Source organism: Eptesicus fuscus, chromosome 20 (genome assembly GCF_027574615.1).
Source record: "Eptesicus fuscus isolate TK198812 chromosome 20, DD_ASM_mEF_20220401, whole genome shotgun sequence".
Classification (NCBI taxonomy): Eukaryota; Metazoa; Chordata; class Mammalia; order Chiroptera; family Vespertilionidae; genus Eptesicus; species Eptesicus fuscus.
This window is the reverse complement of record NC_072492.1, coordinates 17,964,592-17,979,349: the sequence shown is the minus strand read 5'-3', so window position 1 is coordinate 17,979,349 and position 14,758 is coordinate 17,964,592. Positions and strand designations below refer to the sequence as shown.

At 43.0% G+C, this 14,758-nt stretch overlaps 1 protein-coding gene and 1 pseudogene across 2 annotated transcripts in view; both read right to left on the bottom strand.

Annotated features, from left to right (window-relative positions):
- Window positions 1-3,916: 3,916 nt before the first annotated feature.
- On the bottom strand, window positions 3,917-4,420 carry LOC129147461 (60S ribosomal protein L23-like; annotated as a pseudogene).
- Window positions 4,421-7,630: 3,210 nt separating this feature from the next.
- SLC6A4 (solute carrier family 6 member 4) overlaps window positions 7,631-14,758 on the bottom strand; it is a 37,310-nt gene continuing 30,182 nt past the window's right edge. Inside the window, exons 13-14 of one of the 2 annotated variants that reach the window (XM_008147853.3) lie at window positions 12,935-13,102; window positions 7,631-7,764 (exon numbers count right to left, since the gene is read on the bottom strand). In XM_008147853.3, the coding sequence (XP_008146075.2) occupies window positions 7,690-7,764; window positions 12,935-13,102 (243 nt within the window). In that variant the 3' untranslated portion in view covers window positions 7,631-7,689. The remainder of the gene's footprint in view (window positions 7,765-12,934; window positions 13,103-14,758) is intronic. The other variant, XM_054709315.1, reaches the window with a different exon arrangement.

The following is a 14,758-nucleotide window of genomic DNA, read 5'->3' as shown; positions in this document are numbered from 1 at the left end:
CCTCAGGCTGCGCCCCCCACCCAGCGGGGCTTGACAAGGGTGGGGCTGGCTGGGTCTGGGTCTCACCCAATGGGGGTGGGGCCGGCTGGATCTGGGTCTTGCATGATTTTGAGGTGCTGTGGGTGGGTGGGGAGTTGACTGGATCCTGTGGCACACCCCAGACTCTGATAGGAGGAAGATTTTCATATACATTTTACTAATTTTCTTTCATCTCTGACATTTCTATTATAGAGAAAGGGCAAATAGCAATATTAAAATATTCCCTCTAATTAATCCCCTTTTAATGTGCACGAATTTCATGCACCGGGCCGCTAGTACAGTATATAATGCACATAACATACAAAATATGTGAATTGTCCATTTATGTTATTGGTAAGGCTTCTGGTTGGTCAACAGTAGGTTACCAGTAGTTAAATTTTGCGGGAGTCAAAACAGATTTCGACTACAAGAGATTGGTGCCCTTAACCCCCCTCACTGCTGTGTTCGAGGGCCAACTGTTTTACCTTTTTTTTTTTTTTTAACATTGTTACTGATTTCAGAGAGGGAGAAGAAGAGAGAAATAGAAACGTCAATAAGAAATAACCATTGATCAGCCGCCTCCTGCATGCCCCACACGGGATTGAATCCACAACCCAGGTACATGCCCTGACTGGGGGTCAAACCATGACTTCCTGGTCCAGAGGTTGATGTGCAACCATGCTGGCCGGGCCAACAGTATTATTAACTAAGTTTGACATAATTCAGGGAGAAGCAACAAATTAAGGGTTTCTTCTATCTCCTTCCCCAGATACATAGATGTTTTTGCCTTTCACATTCATTCACACCTTTTCTGGGAACAGTGCCTTGATTTTCCCTTGGGAAAGTACCCTTAGTCTAGTGATCACATGGGGCTGAATAGGCTCCAAGTATGTGACTCAAGCTAGGCCAATTCTGAGATTTGTCAGAACTTAAAAAGATGTTTTCCACTAGCACTGCCGATAGTGAAGATGAGGTAAGTCCAGAGTTGCAAAGAATGAGAGTCTGACTGCCTGACAGAATAGAGCCAACCAAAGAAAGCAGAAATAAGAGCAAGATAAAGACCTACTGGTTGCTTTTGAATCTCTGGTTCTAGTGGGGCATATATATTTTTTAGATATTTAAACCAATACTTTTCCTTGGGCCAGTTTGAATGGGATTCCTGCTACTATAGCCAAAAGCTCTATCTCAGACTAAGATTCCACATATGATAAGTCTATGCCAAGTTACAGAAATTCTTAATCTTTTAAAAATTGTAGTATAGCCCTAGTAGGTGTGGTTCAGCAGTTAGAGCATCGGCCGGTGCACCTAGGTTCCTGGCCTCAGTTGGGGCTTGTGCAGGAGGCAATGATGGATGGCTCTTTCTCACATCCATGTTTCTCTCTCCCCCCGCCACACCCCTTCCTCCCTTCTACTCTCTTGAAAGCAATGGGGAAAATATCCTTGGGTGAGGATTAAAAAAAAAAAAATGTAGTATAGCATGCATAACGAAAGTGTATGTATCATGAGTACGTAGTTTAATTGATTTACACAGAAGAAACCTCAAACCCATTCCCAGCCTATGCCTCTGCCCTTGACTTTTAACACCATAGATTTTGTTTTCTAGATAGTATAGTATTTATCCATCTATTGTTGATGGACATGGAGTTTATTTTCTGTTTGGGGTTATTATGAATAATACTTTTAGGAACATTCTTGTACTTGTCTTTTAGTATGTACATATGTATGTTTTGATTGGGTAATACCTAGGAATGGAATTGCTGATCCATAGGATATATATCAGCTTTAATGGATACTGTGAGAAATAGTACCAAAATATACTCAAAATGTGTGAGAGTTGCAGTTGCTCCACATTTTTGCTTATACCTGTTAATTATTAATCTTTTGTCATCTTGTCCTTTAATTTTAGCCCTCTGATGGGTGGTGGGATGCTAGGGTTTTTTCTTGTTTTTAATCCTCACCCAAGGATATGTTTTTCATGGATTCCAGAGAGAACAAACTAGAATGAGCTTTATAGTTTTGTGTTAGAATTGGAGATAATGGTGTGAATTCATTGTTTTCATGATAGAGAAATAATTATAGATGCAAACGTGTGTATATATACACAAACACTTGAGTTCTGTCCAGTGAAGGGACTTGGGATCAGACACCCCAATAGCAATGAGCATAACCTAGCATCTAGATCTTGGTTTCTAAATACATTCTTCATGAAAAGGAATCAGAGCCTCTTGGAGAAGTGACTGTGGCAGAGAAAGTATAAGATGATACTGAAATATCTTACTCCAGAAGGGAAGAAAGTTTTCCAAGAATTAGGGTGACATGTCAAAAGGACACAAGCCAGCTTGAAAGGACTCTCACTGGCTAAATATGGGACAATTTGAGCATTGAAATAAATTATAATAATAGTGGATTATAATCCACTGAATAAGAACCTGTAAAAAAATAAATGTTTTGAAAGTTAGATGAGAAACAGGATATTTGCACAGTCTCAGAGCAATCCCTTCAAAATACATATCTTCTATAATAATAAAAGTGTAATATGCTAATTAGACTGGACAGCTGAATGACCTTCTGGACGTCATTCCAAACGTCCTTCCGGACGAAACCACAGTGGTGGGGGCCAAGACAGAGGCGGTTAGGGGTGATCAGGCAGGCAGGCAGAGGTGGTTAGGGGTGATCAGGCAGGCAGGTGAGTGGTTAGTGGTGATCAGGCAGGCAGGCAGAGGGGTTAGGGGAAATCAGGCAGGCAGGTGAATGGTTAGGAGCCAGCAGTCTCAGATTACAAGAGGGATGTCCGACTGCTGGTTTGGGCCTGATCCCGCAGGTATCCCTAATCATGAGTTATCAATTTTCAAATCAAATTGAGGGCCATTCAACAAAATAACTGGCCTGTAGTTTTCTGAAGTGTCAACTTCGTGAAAGTCAAGGAAAGACTAGGAAACTTCCAGACTAAAAGAAACAAAAGAGACAAACTACATGACAAGTACGATTCTGGAGTGGATCCTTTTGCTAAAAGGACATTGTGGAATGGGATCTGAGATTAGATGGCAGTAATGCATCAAAAAGTTATTTTCCTGATTTTGATGGTTATATTGTGACTAGAGGCCCTGTGTATGACATTTATGCACTCAAGGGGGCAGAGGGTGGGGGGGGGAGACCTTCAGCCCGGGCTGCACCCTTTAGCAGTCCAGGATCCCTCGGGGGATGTCTGACTGACAGCTTAGGCCTGTGGGGAGTGGGCCTAAGTTGCAGTTGGACATCCTTAGCGCTGCCATAGAGGCAGGAGAGGCTCCCGCCACTGCCACTGCGCTCACCAACTGTCAGAGCGGTGCTCCCCCTGTGGGAGCGCACTGACCACCAGGGGGCAACTCCTGCATTGAGAATCTTCCCCCTGGTGGTCAGTGCGCATTATAGCAACCGGTCGTTCCACCATTCAATTGATTTGCATATTATCCTTTTATTATATAGGATTACATAGGAGAATGCATGCCCTTGTCTGCTGAGAACATATTCCTCATGATTTTCTCTTTTGAGTTTTGTATCTGTGTGTTTAGGCTTTTATAGATGATGATTTTAAAGATAGACATGAAATCTTTGGCCAGCAATCAGAAAATCTAGGCATAAGACCTGTTCTAGAGTTTTCCATTCTGTGAATTTCACCAAATCACTCCCTCTCATATATCTTACTTCAGAAGGGAAGGAAGTTAATCCTTTGAGCCTCAGGCTCCTCATCTGCAAAGTCGGAGGAATAACATTTGTCACCCAGAGCTCTGAAAATCAAATGAGATATGTGAAAGCACACTATAAGTTAAAGCTCTGCACAAATTGCAAAGAATTATAATTAGCTTTTACTGAAATTTAATGTCTCTAATTCTAGGTAGTTTTTTCTTTTTTTTTTTTTTATGTTACCAATTTTTAATGGGTTTTTCCTTTACAAATACACCAGAGAATCATGCAATGCTGCCAGCATTTGATGCAATCCTGGGCCACAAATCTGCACACTCCTTTGCAACGGGTCCTGTGATGGCAGAACCTTTCATTTCCCCTTTATTATTTACTATGACCCCCGCATTATCCTCAAAATAAACACGCCATCTTTTCTCCGGTATGACTTCCGTTGTCTAATTACCACCGCTGGATGTACCTTCTTTCTGAGCTCCGGTTTGCCTTTTTTTACTGTGGCCATCACCATGTCACCCACACCGGCGGCAGGAAGCCTGTTCAGTCGTCCCTTGATCCCCTTCACGGAAATAATGTACAGGTTTTTGGCTCCTGTGTTGTCAGCACAGTTGATCACGGCTCCTACCGGAAGACCCAGGGAAATCCGGAATTTCGCCCCGGAGGACCCACCACGTCCTCTCTTCGACATCTTGGACGCCGGAAAGGGCTCTAGGTAGTTTTGATGCTATTTGCAATGGCATGCAGTGATATTTTAGGGGATATGTAAATGTTTTGACAATATACAGTTAAAATTAAGATTTCTATTTTAAACTTAAGAGTTTGGAAGTTTTTTTAAATGAGACTGAACAAATCTATCATGATGTTAATAGTTATTGCAGTAACAGTCCACAACTTAAGGCATTTTTTGATGTATCACAATCTAACTTGGAGCATTAATGACTAAATTGCTGCATAAACGAATATAGGGGCATTCTGTGTATCTTAAAGAGGGGACTCTACTTTCATACAAATAAAACTCATCTTTAATTCTGCTAAAGTTTAAAAATAAAATGTTTCATTTCAAAAATAACATTGGTTATTTTGTGGTAACATATTACCACTATTTTTGTTGTTGTTAATCCTCACCGAGGATATTTTTCCATTGATTTTTAGAGGGAGTGGAAGGGAGGGAGGAGGGAAGAGAGAGAGAAGCATTGATGTGAGAGAGACACATGGATTGGTTGCCTCCCTCATGCACTCTGACCGGCCAGGGATTGAGCCTGCAACCCAGGTACATGCCCCCAACTGGGAAAGGAATGCCATGATCCTTCAGTCCTCAGGCAACACTCTATCCACTGCGCCAACCTGGCTGGAACCATTTTACCACTTTTGACAGAGGTGAAAAGTGAAAGAGATTTACTTACTCTTATTTGTAAGTATTGTGGAAGAAGAAGGTAAAAATGAGGGGAAAGAAATGCCATTTATATAATTCAATTAACCATAATCTAGAATTTGAAGCACCTCATTGGTACACCCAACACAAAGTATCCTGAAAAATTGTTTGTAAATCAAATCATATTAAATGCCATTGGAGAAATAACTGCAAATTCTTTAAAGTCCCTAATTTTATCTTTTAAAGTATACATTTTTCATATATCAAGTTTTCTTAAGGTACACCTTTAATACTAGAATTTGAATAAGAATAACCTTTCAAAATATCCTTTTTCTTTTAAATTAGCAAATGCTCTATGGAAATTTAGGTGTTTTAGCATAAAGATGTGGTACCTCCTCCTCCTCCAATATTTGTTGTTTGGACTGTGTTTAAAAAATTGCGAGAAATAAGCTACTATATTTGGAATCTTCAATTACAGAATTGAAGGATATCTATTCTCCTCCCTAAATGAGAAGGTGGTTCTTCAGCTGACATTAAAACTTTTTTCTGATGAAGTACTCCACCAATACACACTGTTTCCAAATTAGTTGGCCAGTGAAAACCTATTTTGGTAACTTAAGAAACAGACAAAAACTTGCATTTGTGATACAGCAACAGTTTGACATGGGTTTTGTGATGTGTTGATAAGAGGAATACCACCTAAAATTCCAATAGAAATACGTTGTGTAATTTCGCGAAAAAGACTTCTCTCAAAAAGGTTAATTGTTTGAAACACCTAGTGTAGAAACAATGCTGACTATATTGCAACTATATGAAACAAAAGGACAGACATATTTAATATCCATCCTGAAATATTTATCTTGTTTATTGTGGGAAATGCCTACTAAAGCAATTGAGAGGGGTGTTATTTCATTTTAATAGAGGAAATAAAACAAGTTTTCCTTTTTTTTTTAGAAATTTCCAGGTGCTAAGAAGAAGAAAAAATTAGCTTTGTCACCAGGTTTGTTTCTGCCTCTAATGTAGTTATCTGAACTTTCAAGTATTGTTCTCTCATTAAAATTTAGAGACAGTTAAGTAAGGAGAAAAAAGAGCAATACTACAGAAAATAAGAAAACATTTTAGGGCTTTGAAATAGTCCTCCCATGGAACTAAATACAACAGGTTTTAATAAAAAATCAATGACTTAACTCTGATATTGAAGAAAAAATTCAGGCTGTTTCAAGTAGACCAGAAAAGCTTTCTACAGTATAGGGATATTCCTGTATTTTTTTGGTTTTTGTTAAATTTTTTTTAAATTTAATTTATTTTTTCCAGAGAGGAAGGGAGAGGGATAGAGAGTTAGAAACATAAATGGGAGAGAAACATGGATCAGCTGCCTCCTGCACACCCCCCAATGGGGAGGTGCCCGCAACCAAGGTACATGCCCTTGACCGGAATTGAACCCGGGACCTTTCAGTTCACAGGCCGACGCTCTATCCACTGAACCAAACCGGTTAGGGCAGAGATATTCCTGTTTTTAACATTTCCTTTTTCGTATTTGGAGTTATAAATTTCATTCTCTAACATGCTTCTCAAGCAAGTACTATCTAGGCTCACCTTCCTAATTTAGTCTTTTTTTTTTTAACTCTCCCTGCATTTTAAATAATGTATGATTTCCATGATGGCTTTAAAGTATATAATGTCTCACTTAGCATACGGCTGTTTTGCTTTTATTACTTTACTTGTAGGATGGCAGGTTGTAGCATAGTCTTGGCTGACAAAATGTTTAGCAGAGAGAGACAGGATTATGGCAAAGTTCAGCAAAGGTTGACCCATAAAGACAGGTGTATGGGCTCAAGTAGTGTCCCTGGAAAAGGGAGAAGGTGGCAGAACATTCCGTAGTAATTAAATACTTCAAATAATAACATTCATACACATTTGAGTAGGTGGAATTGGTTGATGTAAGAAAAATTAGTGGAAATGCAAATCGTTCGGAATGGGCCGAAAGTATTGGAATAAAGATAAGGATACGCTGAAACAACAGTACACAGAGACACACGTGTTCACATTAGTTTTCAGTTTAGTTTCTTATATTTTCCTCTCCTGACTCCACAGCAGCACATGGGTTACAGGGGGCTAGTAGATCCAGCTATGAAAGTCTATGCTACTCAGAAAATAATGGCTAGCAAGACAGCATCCCCATCTTCCCCTACATGGCTTATGCATCCAAGGACAATGAGGACTTCAGAAGCAAACAGGTGTCAGATACCAAGGATCATAACGAGAAATGATACAGTAGACGTTCACAGACTTGATTCTAAACCTAGTCCTAACTGATTACATGGCGGGTTTCGTCACCTCCATACACACCCTCACGCATCCAAAATCGTCCAGTTCGGCTGCATCCCAGAGTCTAACATGGTAACGTGTCCAGGAGATGTCACAGGAAGAGGTGGCTGGAGGCCGTGAGAGTCTGGGCACCATAGTCTTTGGAGACTGTGTCTCTCTGAAGAAGGCCCTTCCATTGTCAGGCTTAGCTGGAAACTCATTCACTTGGAGGGAGAAGACGGTGCGATTCGACTCGTCAGAGCTGGAGGAAGAGGAGGTGGGAAAGCCACTCACTCTCCTCTCGTTGAAGCGTTTTAAACGACATTCAAGCGGATGTCCCCACAGGGAATTTCTGTTGGTGTTTCTGGAGTGATACTTTTAATAATACGCTGTGGGGAAGAAAAGATCATGTTATAAACATTCTTGTGATTTAACAGTATTGAAAAGATATTACAACAAAGTTTAAATAGCATTTTAATGGCACTTAATATTAAGTTGGAATAGTCTCAAAGGAATTTCTAATTTATTCATTCTCAAGGGTGAATTGAAATGGAATATTCGGGAGCTATAGGCATCTGTAAACTAATTAGGAAAGTCATTATATCCCGAAGGGGAGAAAATGGGCCTTCAGTAGAACCTCTGCTGGCCTGTAACATGCTTTTGAAGACCTAGGAAAACACATCTTTTTCTCTGGAAGGAGGAGGTTTCATGTGGCCACAGGGCTCGGGAAGCACAGTGAGTGCTGGGTCCTGGCGCCCTCCCGCCCTCAGCCCTGCATACACACCACAGGCAGAGCACATAGTGCCGTCAGCCATGTAACAGCCAGGATGTTACTGATTTAATAAGTCCACCTGTAAAGGCATACTGGTCAGTTCATACCAGGGTGCAACTCATCACATAATTGCATTTTGAAAGATGTGACCATTGAAATCGCTCCTAAAGTAATCTCATTCTGACATAGTCCTCACCACGGGGGAAAAGCTGGGAACTTTTACATTAGAAACAGCTGAAGTACACAGAAGCTTCAAGGCAGATCTAAAATATGCTTGGGCTTGTGGATGCAACGGACAGCTCGCCTTGTAAAAGCATCGGGGTGACATGAAGCAGCTTGGGGAGGCGGAGGAGGAAAAACAGCAGCGCTGCAGAGGCTTAGAAAAATCTTTATGAAGTTGCTTCGTAAAATCTTTGATGGCAAAGTCTGACTACGGTAAGCAGGCAAAATTGGATCCGAAAGCCTTTTTTGATTTACTGATTTTAGGAGAAGCTCTACTAGTTGTCCTTCTTATTTTGGATTAAAAAGAACATAGTCCATAGCCCTGGCCTGGTAGCTCAGTTGGTTAGAGAGTCACCCTGATACACCAAGGTTGAGGGTTCGATCCCTGGTCAGGGCACATACAAGAAACAACCAATGAATGCACAAATAAGTGGAACAACAAATCTATGTTCTCGCTCTCTCTCTCAAATCAATAAATACATTAGTCCCCCTCAATCTTTTTTTATTTCCTGGTTCTAGAAGTTCTTCTTTGATGAGCAGGGCCTACGGAATTCAAAAAGTGCCATTCTCATAGTTGATGAAATTCACAAAATTGTACATGTTGTGTTCCTAATGATCTTAATATTCAAATACTGAAATCTCACACAGGAAACCCATTTAAAAAGGAATTCCTGCAGTGTCTACCAGCTGTTTTGAAATGTGGAGTTATAGAAAGCAACATTTCACAAACCATCCTTCCCCGCAGATGTATGACCATGTAACCTGATTAGACAGAAGTATGTAAGCCGATTAAATGGAATATGTAGCCTGATTACACAATTATATCTTGCTAATTGGGAACTGGACACAGATCACTCTCGTCTCAGGTGCTATACAGAAAGAGAAGAAAGCACAGAGGTGTACGGTGAACCACATTGCATCCTGGCCCCCACCGACCTACTCTGTTGCCCCTCTGGCTGCTGACTCCCCCAGTATGCCAGGCCCACCCTTGTTTTCGTATTTTGGCAGCATTTCAGTGGCCAGACTACTAAGACTCTCAAAATGTGCCAGCCCTGCCGAAACCGGTTTGGCTCAGTGGATAGAGCGTCGGCCTGCGGACTGAAAGGTCCCAGGTTCGGTTCCGGTCAAGGGCATGTACCTTGGTTGCGGGCACATCCCCAGTAGGGGGTGTGCAAGAGGCAGCTGATCGATGTTTCTCTCTCATCGATGTTTCTAACTCTCTATCCCTCTCTCTTCCTCTCTGTAAAAAATCAATAAAATATATTTTTTAAAAAAATGTGCCAGCCCTGGCCTTCTGCAAGGCGATCATCTAAGAAATGGATCACTGTTGGATGCTTACTTATCAGGGACCAGGATCTTGTGCAGAGTACCAGGGGCTTCTGTGAATGACCGAATGGAGTTGATGACTCCAACCTTGAGACTTCCAGCTGCAGGTGGGTGTGATATCCTCCAAATTACAGGTGGGTAAGTGGTGGCTCCACAAACTCCTACCTGGTGTATGCCCGGGGCCCACAAGAGTTAAGAAACTTACCTTTCTCTTTGTTTTTTATGTTTTTTACCATATTAACACTTCATAGGAAGCCTCCCTCCCTCACAGACAGAATGTTATAGGCCATCAAGTATGGTATTCACGAATAATTACAGTCCCTTGGTGTTCTTGGCAAAAAAACATGGCATGCTTTATCGCTCTCGGAGACTAAGATGCATGTGGGCATGTTAAAGCTTTGGGGAAGTCCTGCAGTAAATAAACCTATTCAACTTGCCTTGACCCAGCATTCTCCAAAACTTTTTGACTATATAACCTTTTCCCCCAGCAGTAAATGTCTACTGATAAGCCCTGGGACAACTGATCCTTAAAATATATTAACATTTGGGCCTGGCTGGCGTGGCTCAGTGATTGAGCGTCGACCTATGAACCAGGAGGTCACAGTTCGATTCCCAGTCAGGGTACATGCTCAGGTTGTGGGCTCCATCCCCAGTGTGGGATGTATAGGAGATAGTCGATCAATGATTCTCTCTCATCATTGATGTTTCTATCTCTCCCTCTTCCTTCCTCTCTGAAATCAATAAAAATATATTTTTAAAAAAAACATGAACATTTGGGAAATGTTAATCCAGTCCAACGAGCACATTTTAAGGCCACGAGAAGGCGAATAACTTGCCCTACCTGACCAGGTCTTCTCCCTCCTGGTCCTCCTTGACTGGTAACTCACTGTTCCCTCTCTCGTGGCCTCTGGCGAAGACGGCCCTACAACCAGCCTTACCACTATCACTGATGGATCTGAGCTCTGTTAAGTATACACCTTTGGGTGGCATATCCTTGTGGGGAATTTGCAAGAAAGATGACCAAGATTTGAGGTGCAGTCTGTGCCCAAAGAATACTGACATTTATTAAACTGAGTTCCCACCCCTGACCTTGGCCTCTGGGTTTGAGTCAACAGAGCCAGAGGACTCTCACAACTGCCATAAAGGACAACCTGAAGAAACAAATTCAATGATTGGGTCCGAGCATGTGTTTCAAGCAACACCAGAGTTCAAGGCCCTTTGGAGGAATGAGAAGTGACAGGACAGGTTTGGGTGTGGGAAATTAGTAACTCCTTACAGAGTTCTGTTCACCTAGAATTCAGTTTTCCTACTTGGACAAAGAAATGAACTCCGTTCTCAGGAAGAGCTGATGTTTAATTGCCTCATGTTCTCCTGCCTCGTGTTTCTTATAAAGTGTTTTGGGGAGATGAGTGCGTTGGTCTCATGTTTGGGTTTTGCGTCTTAGGGCCCCCAGACCAGCCCATCTCAGTTTTCAGCTCATTATGGAGTACCATCTCTTCTAGCTTTCCCCAAATACCACTCTTCCCCTTTGAGCTTATCCCCTACGAAAGCACCCACCTACAAACTAGGAAGCGACCTGAACTACCAATTCTAGCAACATCGGATAAAACGTGGCAATTTGCCTCTCCCTAACCTCTAGCACCAATTTCTACATCAGCAAACTATGAAAGGACAAACTGAGGACAAAAGAGAAGCTGCAACTAAAGTGAGAGCATGGGACCAAGAACCAGGAGCCTTGGATTCTGAGCCTCCCTGTACTGTGCATCCTTGGACAAGTCACTAAAATAGGGACATTTTGAGCAGCATTATTCCTAGCCTCAGTATCTTTGTCAGCTAATAACACCTGCCAATCCACCTCACAAGGTATTTTTCTTTTAAAAATTTGAAGACTTTGGCATTTTTATTTATTTATTTATTTATTTATTTATTTATTTTTTATTATTATTTTTGCTGTTGTTAATCCTTTCCAGAGGATATTTTTCCATTGATTTTTAGGGACAGTGGAGGAGAGAGGGAAAGACAGAGAGAAACATCGATGTGAGAGAAACACATCGATTGGTTTGCCACCTGCATACGCCCTGACCAGGGCCCAGGTCGGGGAGGAGCCTGCAACCAAGGAATGAACCCTTGACCGGAATTGAACCTGGGACCGTTTGGTCTGCTGGCTGATGCTCTATCCACTGAGCCAAACCGGCTAGGACACCTCACAAGGTATTTTGATGACAAAATGGGATAATCTGCATGAAGATGCTTTGAAAAATATACAAATTCTGTGCAAATTGTAAGTTTCTGTTACTGTTTTTTATACCCATTATTCACTACTGAAATGAGTCTTGCTCTAATGGCAGTTTTCTTTTGTTTACTCCAATGGCTTGAGCCAAAACTATGATATTATGGCAACATCCTTATTTGGTGATGATTTTCAAAATAGCCCTTGTTACATTGCTGTTAGAAAAATGATCAGGGACATTTTCCACCATAATCTCTACTTAAATAAAAATTAGTGTATTGCCCCAGACACCACTGATTTGATGCCCATGGCAAGCAGGAGGCAAAGGAGTTACCTGGTACGTTTAGGACACTGCATACACCCCACGCTGTACACGAAGGTGCTCCCAATGACCAGCTCCTTCCTGCGCTGTTGGTTGAGGGTTACGGGAAATGCCTTCAGAGGACAGTGGCAGCCGTGCGAGGTCTACACGGTGTACGTTATCAATAATAATAAAAGGGTAATATGCTAATTAGACCAGACATCCTTCTGGGCGTCATTCCGGATGAAGCTGAAGCCAGGGCCAGAGGGAAGCCGGTGCCAGCAGCGGGGGGAAGGAAGGCCTACTCTTGCACGAAGTATCGTGCATTGGGCCTCTAGTATAAATATATAAGGTGAATTTTTAAAAAATATATATTTTATTGATTTTTTACAGAGAGGAAGGGAGAAGGTTAGAGAGTTAGAAACACCGATGAGAGAGAAACATCGATCAGCTGCCTCCTGCACGCCTCCTACTGGGGCTGTGCCCGCAACCGAGGTACATGCCCTTGACCGGAATCGAATCTGGGACCTTTCAGTCCGCAGGTCGACGCTCTATCCACTGAGCCAAACCAGTTAGGGCTATAAGGTGAATTTTATGTGGTGGACTTATCGCCTTTGAATAGAACATAACAAGAGAATCCTTTTCTCCCCAATGACCAGTTTGAACACACACACACACACACACACACAGACACTAGTGAGCACACACCTCCTTCAATGTCCCTGGAGTGATGATCAGCCGGTAGGTGATGTATGTGGGGATGCAGATAAAAGACGAGGTTCCTATGCAGTAACCCAGGAAGATACTCCAGTGAGGGTAAGTATACTGGAAAAGTCGCAGCTGTGGCGGGCTCATCAAAAAACTGCAAATGATGAACTAAAACAGAAATTCCAAGAAACATGAAAAATCTTAGCGATATCTGTGTAGACACAGCTCCGATACCGCGAACGCCAAATGTGAAGCTAAGATACTTTCAGGAAGTTCCCCAACTGTGTGCAGTATCTTAGCTTGAACTCTGACACACGAAACGCACCGATTTCTGTGCCTAATTTACTGCAAAATAAAAGAGCCAGGTGCTTATCTTGACTGTCCTCTTGACCCACCACCTCAACCTCTACAGTGTCGATTTGAGGTTTATGGGACGTGAGTGGGGGTGCCAAGACCTCAGACTGTTATTTAAGGGAGTTACAGCACCCCCTTCAGGGCAAAGGGGAAGAGATTGGCAGACACCAGAAGTGGTTTGGGCCCCTCTTATGGGACTGGGGAGGAATAAGCTGTGTGGCCTCCACGGCCCCTCCAGCCCGGCCCCTGCCAGCCTAAGGGCCTCCTGTTGTCCCCGCTGTGCTCCCATGTCCTCCTGCACTGCTCGGCGGCGGTGGTTTGGGTCGGATGGAAGGCGCCTCTGTCCAGGAGAGATAATGAGGTTCCTGGGTCTGTGCGCCTTCTCTCCCTGCCCCAGGGCTCTCTGCTTTCTGCATTCAGCGCCTTAGCTGGGCTCTCTACAAGGCTGGCTGTGCCCCCAGACGTCCCAACAATGAATGACTGCCTGCCACAGGCCCCTGTAATGAAAGGGATAATGGAAGGAAAAAGCAACTTAATATACTTTTTCCTTGAAAACTGAGTGAAAAATTTGACCGAGAAAAATTCCACGGTGTGCTCCCACCACTCCGTTGATGAGTTTTCTTATTTCAGTCTGGTTTCCAGAGAGAGCGTACGTATCGGTTTTTGCCTAGTAACCACTGTGGCCAAATACTTATTGCTCTTGATTTAATTTTATTTTATTTCATAGTCATAAAGAAGACAGTAATGTAAATTATTTGTGTGGTTAAACATCTATTTATATCTCTTTTTTTTCTTTGTCTGCAGGTAATAAAATGGGAAATTGTTAAACACACATCCGTCTTCTGAACAGTGTTATCCTAAGCCCAGGAGGAAGCTTTCAAAACAGGAGCCCGGCCAACCGCAAACCTTTCTCTGGACTTACTCTCCTCGCTCCAGACGTGGCTTCTAAGGGTACTTTTGGAACAGGGAAAGGGGGGTCTGGTTAGGAGCCATCCCTGCTGTGACTCCTCTCATCGTGACGTCATGTGTGAAGTCCAGTGCAGCTCAGGGAGGCCTCGAGCCTTTGTTGTGACCAGGACGCGTTGTTTCAGACACCGCTTCGCACCTCCCAGCCTCACCCCTTCGCACCTCCCAGCCTCACCCCTTTGCACGTCCCAGCCTCACCCCTTCGCACCTCCCAGCCTCACCCCTTCGCACCTCCCAGCCTCACCCCTTTGCACCTCCCAGCTTCACCCCTTCGCACCTCCCAGCCTCACCCCTTCGCACGTCCCAGCCTCACCCCTTCGCACCTCCCAGCCTCACCCCTTTGCACCTCCCAGCCTCACCCCTTCGCACCTCCCAGCCTCACCCCTTCGCACCTCCCAGCCTCACCCCTTCGCACCTCCCAGCCTCACCCCTTTACACGTCCCAGGCTCTCCTTGCTCGTAGACAATATTTTCTTTTTTTGTAACTTGGCTTCAGTGAGAAAGA